This window comes from Pseudorasbora parva, chromosome 8 (genome assembly GCF_024679245.1).
Source record: "Pseudorasbora parva isolate DD20220531a chromosome 8, ASM2467924v1, whole genome shotgun sequence".
NCBI lineage: Eukaryota > Metazoa > Chordata > Actinopteri > Cypriniformes > Gobionidae > Pseudorasbora > Pseudorasbora parva.
In genome coordinates, this window is record NC_090179.1 from 40454717 (window position 1) to 40469198 (window position 14482).

General features: G+C 38.3%; 1 protein-coding gene across 1 annotated transcript; it reads left to right on the plus strand.

The window, feature by feature from the left end:
• Nucleotides 1-1727: 1727 nt before the first annotated feature.
• On the plus strand, nucleotides 1728-11959 carry LOC137084812 (NACHT, LRR and PYD domains-containing protein 3). The gene is made up of 11 exons (XM_067451285.1): nucleotides 1728-2460; nucleotides 2675-2779; nucleotides 2958-3059; nucleotides 3238-3348; nucleotides 3861-3947; nucleotides 7358-9118; nucleotides 9238-9402; nucleotides 9495-9662; nucleotides 11058-11231; nucleotides 11348-11521; nucleotides 11659-11959. Exons 1-11 carry the CDS (start codon nucleotides 2408-2410, stop codon nucleotides 11810-11812), a joined length of 3054 nt encoding a protein of 1017 aa, XP_067307386.1. The 5' UTR covers nucleotides 1728-2407; the 3' UTR covers nucleotides 11813-11959.
• The last annotated feature ends 2523 nt before the right edge of the window (nucleotides 11960-14482 follow it).

A 14482-nucleotide genomic window follows, 5' to 3' on the forward strand; every position in this document is an offset into this window, starting at 1 on the left:
GTGTTTTATACTGATAACGAGTTCAAACAGGTGTCATTAATACAGGTAACGAGTGGAGGACAGAGGAGCCTCTTAAAGAAGAAGTCTGTGAGAGACAGAAATCTTGCTTTTTTGTAGGCGACTAAATACTTATTTTCCACCATAATTTGCAAATAAATTCTGTAAAAATCATACAATGTGATTTTCTGTATTTTTTTCTCATTCTGTCTCTCATAGTTGAAGAGTACATATGATGAAAATTACAGGCCTCTCTCATCTTTTTAAGTGGGAGAACTTGCACAATTGGTGGCTGACTAAATAATATTTTGCCCCACTGTGTAAAGCTTTTTGGACATTGGATTGGCGAATCAAAAAAGCAAAACAAAAATTCATCAAAACACACTGTGACTAAGCAGTTTTTGAAAATGTACATACCAAGTAATCACATTGGTCTACTCTTTATTTAGATCTTAAAAGACTTACTGAAGTGTGGGTGATTATCTGTCATGATAACATGATATCAAATCTATCTTGACTTTCATGAGCAATTGCCTTTGTTTTTCTATAACATTGAATGTTCAAACGCAATATTTAAATTTGTCAACATTCAAAATAGCTCATGAACCCTTCTCTTTCCGGTTTAGAGGGAAGTAAGTCATCATAAAGATGCCTCACTCAGTAAAAATAAATCAGTTTTAAGAATCTAATCTTTTTAGAAAATAAATAAAATAGAATAATCTGAAGACGAACAAAAATACTCAAACTTGTTTAATACTGTCTACAATACGACTTGTTTCAGACAAGCCTTAAGCCTAGTCCCAGACTAAGATGCTATGATATTTCTTAAAATATGCCAGTGCCGTTCTTTTTTTCATCAATAATGTTTTTTTTTCTAAGGCACGTTTTAAAAAAAGTACTTATATGTTCTAATTTGAAATAAGGCCTAATCCTCTCTTAGGGCCCTATTTTAACGATTTCTGAAACGCAAGTGTCAAAACGCGAAGCGCAAGTAACTTTGTGGGCGGGTCTCGGCGCTGTTGCTATTTTCCCGGCGGGATAAATGGCTCTTGCGCCCGGCGCAAATCTAAAATGGGTTGGTCTGAAGTAGCTTTATTATTCATAGGTGTGGTTTGGGCGTAACGTGAATAAACCAATCAGAGCGGCATCCAACATTCCCTTTAAAAGCAGGTGCGCAAGTTCCATTATTGATTGCTATTATTATGGCGTATTTACCAGGCGCACGCCAGGAGCGGTTCACAGCCGAGGAGACTGATGTTCTTGTAAAAGCAGTGAAGGACAGATGTCCTTATATACATATATGTCTTGCCACTATTGGGCAAACAGGTCTGATCCTTAATTTCTACAATTAGCCTGAATAATTTGTAAGCTATTTTTTTGCCTATACATTGTGGCACACCACAATGATTTCCGTCATCTCATGTATTAATATTTTTTAGTGTAACAATTTATGATTTGCAAAAATAACTGTTGCATCTGTGTAGATTACATGAGCAAAGTGTATGCGCGTTGTACACGCTATACATTATGGTCAAGCATGCGCCCTTAAAATAGCATAATGAACAACGCGCAACACGCCACTGACTTTAGACTAGGTTTTTTCTTGTCAGTGGCGCAATTGTTTAATGGAACAGCAAAACAGCACTAGGGATTGTTTGCGCCGGAACACGCCTCCTTTTTTGCGCTGAACCGTCCAGGGAGCGCAAGTTCATTCACTAGTTTAGCGACGTGCTTCTGTGGAGGGAAAAGCGCGCTTTGCGTGGGTGCAAAATAGGAATGACACATGCGTCGGTGTACAAAGTCAATTGCGCTGGGTGCAAGATAGGGCCCTTAATGTTTTATAGCATGTTTTTAAATCAGGCTTTACAGTACTTCGGTGCAAATTCATCAGTCTTGTTAATGTGGTTCAAATATTAACTGTAGCCCAGTATCTGCTCCATCTGTTGGGCTGATGAATCACAAACCTTTTAGTTTTTATATAAGATTTAGCTCCACCTTCAGAGAGCAGGTATACAGTGAGAAAAAGGAAAACACATAATTTTGTTGTTTCATGAGACTGAGTGAAATCCAGAGCTTAAACTGCACAGACATGACAAAAGTTTTCAGTTATGTTTTTTAGAATATATCTGAGTGTTATAAAAAGCAAACGCTATGCTTCCACTGCAATTACATCTTAATGTATCATCATACAATGTGCATTTATGTTTAGTCAGCCAAACAGCCAAATCCTTACGCAGCCTGAAAGCATACGAACTATATAACTAAAGAAGGGAGGTACTTTACATCTCATGAACCAGTTAAACCAGCTTCTGAAGACAGTCGTTTCCATTGTTTTTCTTCCTCATTCGCTGTGATGGACACAGACTTCAGAATAAATCTGTTCAGCGGTTAGGAAAACACAAATACCATAATGAATGCTGAAGACAACACTTATTCTCACAAGACTTGTGATGGAGAGAAAAGGTGAGGAAAGTTTTAGATTATTTGTACATCTAAATTGTACAGATCATTGCAAATTCAGTTCAAACCAACTAGGCTGAAAGTTAGAGTTTAAATAAGCCTGCTTATAAACTAGCATAAGAAATTACATTTTAAAAATGACAATCTTAATACAATTTGAGTGAAAGTGATGTTGAATTGCTTTGAATATAAAAATGGACTGTGTTGTATCTGACAGTGATCAGCGGGAGAGATCACATTCACCTGATCCCAGTGTTTGGTCCCTGAAAAGCGACAAATCAATGAAAATGCCAATTGAGTTCAAAAATGGATTTGATCAAAGGTAAATACAGTACATGCAACACATGTAACAATACATACAATACCGATGTTTTTTTCTGTTTTTGTGATAGATAAACTTAAATTGCTTTCAAATATTATATATTTTTTTCTTTTTGATGACTGAGATATTTACTAGAAAATAATTATTATTTAAAAATTAATAATGTTATTTTTTTCAGTTCTGAGGAAAGATCAAGCTCCCCTGATCCAAGCGTTTGGTCTCTGAAAAGCGAGAAATCAATGAAAATGCCAATTGAGTTCAAAAATGTATTTGATCAAAGGTAAATCCAGTACATGCAACACATTTAACAATACATACAATACCTATGTTTTTTCTGTTATTGTGATAGATAAAACTTAAATTGCTTTCAAATATCATAAATATTTTCATTTTGATGACTGAGATATTTGCTAGAAAATAATTATTATTTTAAAATTGATTATGTTATATTTTTTCAGTTCTGAGGAAAGATCCAGTTCCCCTGATCCAAGCGTTTGGTCTCTGAAAAGTGACAAATCAATGAAAATGCCAATTGAGTTCAAAGATGGAAATTCTCTGTTTCACCAAAGGTAAATCTTACTTTTATGTTTGAACATGGTATCTGTGATAATGGTATCCATAGAGCATTACACAAACTTTTGTTTAAGTTTTTCCTAAATTCCTTACACACTAAAACTGTTTCTATGGATCTCAAACCACTACTTCAGTTTTCAAATTAGAGGCATATTTCAAAACTACATTATCTAAATCTACTTTATTCTTCAACTTTTTTCTTCTTCTCAGAACTGTACACAGAACTGTCTTTCATTACGCACAGGTTTAACCACATTCTCTTTTAGGAAAAATAGCACTAAATAGCATATGAAAATAACTGTAGCAGAACTTGTTTTGTGAAAATAAGGCCAAAGTTTGGTTTTGATGAAGAAAATGTGTTTGAGTGAAGCATAGCTTTTTATTATTTAGATTAGTGCACTTTAAGTGCACTAGTCTAAATGAGTTTAAATTTATAATTTTAAGAAAATATTTTTTTATGAAATACAAGTGATGGAGAGTATTTCAGAATTTATGTTGTCTTTTTCAGTTCTCTGGAGAAATCCCATTCACCTGATCCCAGTGTAATACAACTCCCAAATAATTTGAGAGATGAAACAAATCTTCCACACCACAGGTCTGGTTTCACAGCACATCAGTTCACCTGCTATGTTAAGCTAGAGAAGTGCACTTACTTTGCTTCATAGTTCAGAGAGGGGGATCTGAGGACTTACCATAATAATCGCAGTGAATAGGGATGAGTACAGATGATTTCCTGTTAACTCTTACCAGCTGCAGGGTTTCAGTAACAAGACAGCAGAGCATTTCTTACCTCCTCATTGATCAGTGATTAGTTGCCTTCATGTTTATCTATCTTCTCAGTTGATCTGTTTCAGAAACTGAAAAATAACACATACAGTGGCTTTACAAAAAGTATCTAATATAAGGGGCAAACAATTGTTCCCAACACTTTTAATAATTTTACTTCAATGAAAGGTTAGAATTTAGCTTTATAAAAGTATTTAGTCAGCCAACAATTGTGCAAGTTTTCCCACTTAAAAATATGAGAGAGGCCTGTCATTTTCATTATAGGTACACTTTAATTATGAGAGACAGAATGAGAATAAAATTCCAGAAATTCACATTGTATGATTTTTAAAGAATTTATTTGCAAATTATGGTGGAAAATAAGCATTTGGTCACCTACAAAAAAGCAAGATTTCTGGCTCTCACAGACCTGTAACTTCTTCTTTAAGAGGCTCCTCTGTCCTCCACTCGTTACCTGTAATAATGGGACCTGTTTGTACTCGTTCTCTGTATAATTGACACCTATCCACATCCTCAATCAGTCACAAAAGAACTGTCAAAGGACACCAGAAACAAAACTGTAGACCTGCACCAGGCTGAGAAGACTATCTGCAATAGGTGCTGCTTGGTGTGAAGAAAACAACAGTGGGAGCAATTAGAAAATGGAAGACACACAAGACCACTGATAATCGCCCTCGATCTGGGGCTCCACGCAAGATCTCACCCAGTGGAGTCAAAATGATTACAAGAACGCTAAGCAAAAATCCCAGAACCACACAGGGGGGACTGACCTACAGAGAGCTGGGACCAAAGTAACAAAGGCTACCATCAGTAACACACTACATCGCCAGGGACTCAAATCCTGCAGTGCCAGGCGTGTCCCCCTGCAGATGGGCCAGTACATGTCCAGGCCCATCTGAAGTCTGCTAGAGAGCATTTGGATGATCCAGAAGAGGATTGGAAGAATGTCATATGGTCAGATGAAACCAAAATAGAACTTTTTGGTAAAAACTCAACTTGTCGTGTTTGGAAGAGAAAGAATGCGGAGTTGCACCATACCTACTGTGAAGGATGGGGGTGGAAACATCATGCTTTGGGGCCGTGTTCTGCAAAGGGACCAGGACGACTGATCCATGTAAAGAATGAATAGGGCCATGTATCGTGAGATTTTGAGTTAACACCTCCTTCCAACAGCAAGGGCATTGAAGATGAAAAGTAACTGGGTCTTTCAGCATGACAATGATCCCAAACACACCTCCCGGGAAATGAAGGAGTGGATTCGGAAGAAGCATTTCAAGGTCCTGGAATGGCCTAGCCAGTCTCCAGATCTTAACCCCATAGAAAATCTTTGGAGGGTGTTGCCCAGCAACAGCTTCAAAACATCACTGCTCTAGAGGATATCCGCATGGAGTAATGGGCCAAACCACCAGTAACAGTGTGGAAAAACCTTGTGGCGACATACAGAAAACGTTTGACCTCTGTCATTGTCAAAAATTGGTACATAAAGTATTGAGATGAAATTTTGTTATTGACCAAATACTTATTTTCCACCATAATTTGCAAATAAATCCTTTAAAAATCTATGTGAAAAAACAATGTGATTTGGTGGATTTTTTTCTCTCATTCTGTCTCTCATAGTTGAAGTGTACCTGTGATGAAAATTACAGGCTTCTCTCATTTTTTTTAAGTGGAAGAACTTGAATAAATTTTGCCCCACTGTGTGTGTGTGTGTGTGTGTGTGTGTATGTATATATATATATATATATATATATATATATATATATATATATATATATATATATATATATATATATATATCAAAGGATTCAAAATGCAGATTTATTTTTTACAGTCATCTTTGATCATATTTAACAAGGGAAACACTTTTTTTCCACACCACTGTACACTCACCTAAAGGATTATTAGAAACACCATTTACTAATACTGTGTTTGACCCCCTTTCGCCTTCAGAACTGCCTTAATTCTCCCTGGCACTGATTCAACAAGGTGCTGAAAGCATTCTTTAGAAATGTTGGCCCATATTGATATGATAGCATCTTGCAGTTGATGGAGATTTGTGGGATGCACATCCAGGGCAACTTTGAATTCCACCACATCCCAATTGGGTTGAGATCTGGTGACTGTGGGGGTCATTTTAGTACAGTGAACTTATTGTCATGTTCAAGAAACCAATTTGAAATGATTCGAGCGTTGTGACATGGTGCATTATCCTGCTGGAAGTAGCCATCAGAGGATGGGTACATGGTGGTGATAAAGGGATGGAAATGGTCAGAAACAATGCTCAGGTAGGCCGTGGCATTTAAACGATGCCCACTTGGCACTAAGGGGCCTAAAGTGTGCCAAGAAAACATCCCCCACTCCATTACACCACCAGCCTGCTCAGTGGTAACATGGCATGATGGATCCATGTTCTCATTCTTTTTACGCCAAATTCTGACTCTACCATCTGAATGTCTCAACAGAAATCGAGACTCATCAGACCAGGCAACATTTTTCCAGTCTTTAACTGTCCAATTTCGGTGAACTTGTGCAAATTGTAGCCTCTTTTTCCTACTTGTAGTGGAGATGAGTGGTACCCGGTGGGGTCTTCTGCTGTTGTAGCCAATCCGCCTCAAGGTTGTATGTGTAGCAGCTTCACAAATGCTTTGCTGCATACCTCGGTTGTAACGAGTGGTTATTTCAGTCAAAGTTGCTCTTCTATCATCTTGAACCAGTCGGCCTTTTCTCCTCTGACCTCTAGCATCAACAAGGCATTTTTGCCCCCAGGACTGCCACATACTGGATGTTTTTCCCTTTTCACACCATTCTTTGTAAACCCTAGAAATGGTTGTATGTGAAAATCCCAGTAACTGAGCAGATTTTGAAATACTCAGACCGGCCTGTCTTGCACCAACAACCATACCACGCTCAAAATTGCTTAAATCACCTTTCTTTCCCATTCTGACATTCGGTTTGGAGTTCAGGAGATTCCTAATAATCCTTTAGGTGAGTGTAAGTGTCAGTAAAAACTAGATTTAAGTCTTTTAAATAGATTTGTGTAAGGAACAAACTAAAACTTAGTTTAATATTAATTTCCTGACAATAAATAAAAATCAATAAATAACTTAAATGAATATTATGAAAGTGTCAAGTTTCTACTTAACTATGTGCAGAACAAACTCTGAGAATGTTTCTGTGGTTTAATATTTGCTCATGAATATATATTTTTTATCTTTTCAGACATGATCTGCAAACACATGAACCAGAGATCCACAAAAGATTAAAATCTTACGTTAAAACAAAGTATGAGTATATTTTGGATGGACTGGGAAAGCAGGGAAAACCAACGCTTCTGACTGAGATCTACACAGAACTCTACATCATAGAGGGAGAAGCTGGAGAGATCCGTAATAAACACGAGTTTACTAGCATAGAAAAAGCATTTACTGCAGCAACAGCAACAATTGCAATCAAATGCAATGATATCTTTAGACCTTTACCTGGACAAGACAAACCCATCAGAACTGTGCTGACAAAGGGAGTCGCTGGCATTGGAAAAACAGTCTCTGTGCAGAAGTTCATCCTGGACTGGGCTGAAGAGAAAGAGAATCAGGACGTCCAGCTCATATTTCCACTTCCTTTCAGAGAGCTCAACTTGATGAAGGACAAAACACTCAGTCTTTCAGATCTTCTTCATGTCTTTTTCCCTGAAACAAAAGAAATGGAAATATCCAGTGACAAATATAAAGTGTTGTTCATCTTTGATGGTCTGGACGAGTGTCGTCTGTCTCTGGATTTTCAGAGCGATGTGAGGTTGTGTGATGTCAGTGAATCAGCCTCAGTGGACGTGCTGCTGACAAACCTCATTGCTGGGAATCTGCTTCCCTCTGCTCTCATCTGGATCACCTCCAGACCAGCAGCAGCTGATCTCGTCCCCTCTGAGTGTGTCCATCGAGTGACAGAGGTAAGAGGCTTCAATGAGCCACAGAAGGAGGAATACTTCAGGAAGAGAATCAGTGATCAGAGTCTGGCCGACAGGATCATCTCACACCTGAAGTCCTCAAGGAGCCTCTACATCATGTGCCACATCCCAGTGTTCTGCTGGATCTCAGCCACTGTTCTAGAGAAGATGTTGAGCGAAGCAGAGAGTGGAGAGATTCCCAAGACTCTCACTCAAATGTACACACACTTCCTGATAACACAGATTAGCATCAAACATGAGAAGGACTATGAGAAGAACGTGACAGATGAAGACATGATCCTTAAACTGGGGAAACTGGCTTTTCAGCAGCTTGTGAAAGGCAATGTGATCTTCTACGAGGAAGACCTGAGAGAGTGTGGCATTAATGTGACAGAAGCATCAGTGTACTCAGGATTGTGCACTCAGATCTTCAGAGAAGAGTTTGGCTGGTATCAGGGGAAAGTCTTCTGCTTTGTTCATCTGAGCATTCAGGAACATCTAGCGGCTCTATATGTGCACCTCTCCTTCCACAACAGCAACAAAAATTTGCTTGAAGCACATGAGTCTGAAACGCCTGTGACAATGCTGAGCTTACACAAATGTGCTGTCAAAAAAGCCATAGAGAGCAGGAATGGACATTTCGAACTTTTCCTTCGTTTCCTTATGGGACTTTCACTGGAGTCAAATCATAGACTACTAGAACGTTTTTTGGTGAAGACGACAATAAGCTCCCTGGAAAGAGAGAAAACGATTGAGTATCTCAAGCAAGAAACCAAAAACCAGTCTTGTCCAAACAATTGCCTCATTCTGTTCCACTGTTTAAATGAACTTAACGATCATTCTCTGATTAATGAAATCCAAAGCTACCTGAGCTGTGGAAAACAAAACAATCACATGTCTCCAAAGCACTTGCCAGCTTTGGTGTGTTTTTTAATGACATCAAATGAGAGGACTGAAGAGTTTACTCTTCAAAAATATGGCAGATCAGATGACAGCATAGAATGGCTGCATCCTGTGATTAAGTCATCCACAAAGGCCAGGTGAGAACTTTTTGGAACTTTAATAAATGTGTTCATGTACAAAATTGTTCACACACACACACACACACACACACACACACACACACACACACACACACTAATACAGTCTATTTTGTCAGGTTGAATGACTGTAATATCACAGATAAAGGTTGTGCACTGCTGACAACGGTTCTTACATCGCAATCCAATGTGAGAGAGCTTGATCTGAGCCACAACAACCTGCAGGACTCAGGAGTAGAAATACTCAGTGTCGGCGTGAATAGATCAACCCACGGAGCAGCACTGTATGCTTAGATTAATTTAAGGAAAATACTGGAATATTATTAGATTATGAATTATTCCATGTCTAACACATTTTAACTGTTTCTCATATCAGACTAAAGGAAATAGAAAAAAAGAAGCACAAGAGAGTTTTAGCACCAAAATGTGGTTCACATAGTCAGCACAAAAGCCTGCATGAACATGGAAACAAAGAAAGTTTGTTTCATTTGCATCACGGAACTGCTGGACTACAGGACACAGAGTGCAGCCTGGAATCTCTGAAGTAAGTTCTCCATGGCCGGTTCCATTAAATACTTAGACTAATCTTACAATTAAGCCAAATAATTACCGTTTCTTTAAGACTGATCATAACTTTTTAAAATCAGCTAAATGGAAACATAGCTTGGTCTAATTTGAATCTAAAAAGTAAGACTACTTAAATAGACTACTGCTATTTAAACACCGTGCAGTGTCAGTGTGTGAGTAGTTCGTCCGAATTTAATTCATACTACATAAAATCATACTATTTAGAACATAATTTTGTAATGGTTGTAAAGCAAGCTTCAAGTCAAAATATAATACTCACTATCCAGTATGTGATTTCTACTGCAGTTTATTAAACTGGCCCCACTGTTCCCTCTCGAAGCTCTGCGGAGGAGCTTTGTGTACGTCTATATTGAGTTGTCAAATATGTTTTTATGGAGTAGTGTTAGGGTGCTTTCACACCTGCCTCATTTAGTTCGGTTGAATCGTACTAGAGTTCGTTTCCCTCTTTGGTGCGGTTCGTTTGGTCAGGTCTGAAAGCAGCAATCGCACTCGGGTGCGCACCAAAAGCGGACCAAACAAGCGTACCGAGACCTCCTTGAAGAGGTGGTCGCGGTACGATTTCAAGCGAACTCTGGAGCTGTTTGTTTGTGGTGAGAACGTGATCCGACCTCGAACAGAACCAACTGCAAAAGTACTGATCATTTTTGGACTGAACCAGCTGCTGTAGTTAGCTGCGCTGACATTGTGTGCATGATATTATTACCTGATAGATCGTTGGCAATATTTTCGGAAGATGGAAGCATGTCGAGTTAATAATTAATGCACGCCTCCTCTTGAAGTGACGAGTGATGTGCGCTCGCCGTCTGCAGTGCATTAGAACGTTGTTTTCATGTCGCATCCGCGCTTCATTATAGAAATGTTTTGTTTGCATACTGTGGTAAATACACACTGTGTAGTAGATTATGGCCAGGGACAAAACTGGCCCGCGCAGTCGTCGCCATAGTGTTATTATAGTATGCTGGCTTTGCCTCTCCTGTTGGAATTTTCCCACACGTAAATTCTGACCAATCGAAAAGCAGTTTAGGAAATACGCCATGGCCAATGAGTGATGTGGATGTTGTCACGTGCCTGCGTTTTGGTTCGTTTCAACTGGGTCGGACCAAAGCAATCAGTGTGGTGTGAAAAGGAACCAAAAAATCTGAAAAATGCAACAATATATAATTGTTTGCCCTTGGTTCGGACCAAATTAACCGAACTAGAGATGTGAAAGCACCCTTAGTTAAATCTTCATTGTGCACACCAGTTTAATGCACATAACAAAAAATACAGCACAAGCCGTAATTTAGTATTTGTGAACAAATTACTTTTTCATTTAACTCATTGCAAGATGTATTACCTTTCATTTCAATAGTGTGAAGAACTGTGGAGTAACAGAAGCAGGCTGTGTTTCCCTGAGTTTAGCTCTGAGTTTAAACCCTTCTCATCTGAAAGTGCTGGACCTGAGCTGGAACAAAATCGGAGATTCTGGAGTGAAACATCTCTGTGCTGCTCTGGAGAAAGTTCAGTGTGCATTGGAAATACTAAAGTGAGTTAACTCTAAAGAGTTAATAACAGGTGTCATCCAAATAGTATTGTATGTAATGTCAATATAAAACATGCAAAAATATTAATTAAAAAAACAATTCTATTCTATACTTTCAGGTTGGACAAATGTGGAATGACAGAGAAAAGTTGCACTGCTCTGGCTTCAGCTCTCAGCTCAGAGACCTCCAGTCTGACACATCTGGATTTGAGTATTAATGATCTACAAGACTCAGGCGTGAAGAAGCTCTGTGTCGGACTGCACAATCCTCACTGTAAACTAGAGAAGCTGGGGTAAAGTCTGGAAAACCTTTACTTGTATTACTCTGGAAAACTTGGATTGAAAAACTATTGAATTGACTATGCATCTCTAAAACTAAAAAGTAATAAAACACTGACCTGTGCTTACAAATCCATTCTGCTTTCTTCAGGCTGTCCAACTGTAATGTTACACATGAAGGTGTGGCGTCACTGACAGAAGCTCTGAAATCAAATCCATCCCTGAAAGAGATCGATCTGCTTGAGAATGATCTGGAAGAGGCAGACTTGAATGTGCTATCCAAGATCCTGGAAAAGACAACATAAAAATAGAAGGAAAATAAACACCTACACTAACAAAAATCTTAAGGCTATAAAGATTAAGATAAAGACACCTTTAAAGCAAAATGTAAGTTGAATATGTAAAAAAAAAAAATGTAAAATGTAAAAAGTGGTTGTTTTGACCAGTTGTATTCATAATTATATTACATACAATTTGTTTAATAAACATATAAAATATGCCATTTACAATCTGTTTGTTAAATGATTTTATGATCTACATACAGAAGAACATAATTTACGGTCATACACAAGAAGCACCAAAAGTAGTAGTTCAAGAAACTGTGAAAATGAAAATAACTAATTTACATGTTTGAATGTGTTTTTTATGTGCTACTTCTAGCAATGAGAAAGAGATTAACAGATCTATGTGGCCCGCTCTCACTATATAGGGCTTTTCACACTTTAGTAACCCTGGGTCATTTCTAAACCCTGGGTAAACGGTATCCTGGGTTATCTTCACCTTTCACATCACTCATAATTCACCTGAACAATTGCTGCCTGCATGTGCTAAAGGAATTGTAATATACATTTTTTCCAGTTAACATTTGGACACAGCTTTGACAAACGCAGCACGCGATCCGCTTACACAAGGGCTTGCATTGTGCATTATATTATTATATATTCCAAAGGCTCCACTGTAATAGTTTATAACCACAAGTATTTTTTAACAATAAAAACAATCATACAAACTTCACCTTTTAACTTATCATATGTTAACGTTACAAACGAACGTGTGCGTTCATGTAAATTACATACATGAAAAACCAGCTGTTAACGCCTTTCTGAGGTGTTTCGCGCGCCGTGCAAGACTGAACGCTCTCATTGGCGACGACGATATGAATTATGAATGAAAATTAATTAAACAAAACATTGATGTGCAATAACTACATTTTAAATATAAAATACCTCATTTACAGTCAGAGGACGCAAAGCCATCAAGCGCTGAGTAAAAAGTTCCAGTGAAGAAGAGTTTTAAACGCCACGACGAAACAGCGCCCCTGAATGGTCACAGGATGAATTAGGTCACAATACTTACACAAGATTAAAGTAAAATACATTTAAAAAAAGGATCAAAACACACTGGCCCTCATTTATCAATCTTGCGTAGAAACGGGTGTATATGTTGGCGTAAGATTATGCTTACACTCCTCTCACCGCCTGATTTATGAAACTGTGCGCACCTCTGCAATTCAGGTGTACGCAATACTTGCCCTTGATAAATCCCGCGGCTGAAAACGATCGTCATTAGAATAACACGCCCTATATATTCAAGTTTCTGCCTCCCGCACGCCCTCATTTTACGTCATGGACAAACAGAAGACGGCAAAGAAACGAAACTTCTCCGACGTGAAGATCGGGCGCGCTCAATCATCTCTTTAGTCCACTTAGTCAGGGCACTGATTAGGGCATAAGTCAACGGGCTGACTCCCTGATCAGTGCTCTGACTACTGAACTATTGAGATGATTGAGACGCGCCCATCGAGACCATCACCAGGGAAGTGGAAAAAAACCCGAAATTGTTTTATTTGGGAGTTTAAAGAGTGGAATTAAAGGCGCTCACAAAAACAAAATATGGACCCAAATTACGAGTAGCTACTGTTAGTGTGGGGGTTGAGAAGCGCACTCCAGCAGTTTAAAGCTGTTTGGATGATAAATTACCATCAGTGGCGGCGCCAGGGGGGGGCTAGGTGGTGCTGCAGCTCCCCCTATATTAGTCATAGCACCTGCCCAGCACCCCCAAGAAATGTCTGTAATTTTTTATATTCATATTTTAAAGTCATGTTTGAATATTCTCTCATGTTTTTAAAATAGGAATTAAATAATAATTTAAAATTATATATTAGTCTTAAATACATGAGGCCCAAACAGGTGATCATCTTTGGCCAATGGGCTCGGCGCCCGCGAACCTCTGAGCTTGTTTTTGATAGCGAGTTTTAGCAAAGTAAAATAACGTTACACCAAATTGGATCGTTTTTTGCTCCCTAAACGTCCACGTTCTGAGTCATATCCTGAAACGAGAAACGAGACTGTGAAGGTGCAGACACAACACTCGTCATCACAGAGCCTCAAGAACAAGAAAATTCCTGGGATGAACTTAAAGACAGAGAATCGGCGGCGGCGGTTTTCATTGAGTATGCTAACGTTACAGTCAGTCAGTGTTGCCAACTCTCACGAGATAAATAATCAACTGCAGCTTCAAACACAAGCCCAATATTACTATATTATTATCATTATAATTTATGATCAACAATTTATCAATAAATGAGCCTGCTATTAAATTGAAACCTTTCAGAGTTTGAAAAGCAAAAACAGATGTGATATTACAAAATTATTCAAATTGCAATAAAGGCTGTGAACAGAAGAGGTTTGGAGATGGAAAAAGTGATGTGAAGGCTAATTATGGTAATTTTAGTCGGAGTTAGTGCACACATTAGCAGTGGTGAACATGCACACATTTTATTTTATTGTTTTATCATAGCCTGTAATAATAAATACATTGAGATTCTTCGGAATTAAAAAGTACATTATAAAAAAAATCTATTATTATCTTTTTTTTTTTAAATCGGTAAATTAGGTGCCTCTCCTCCGTTTCCTCCGTCTCTGTACATGTCTTCTTGTTGTATTGTTTGTAAAACAAAAAATGTATTCGTCTAT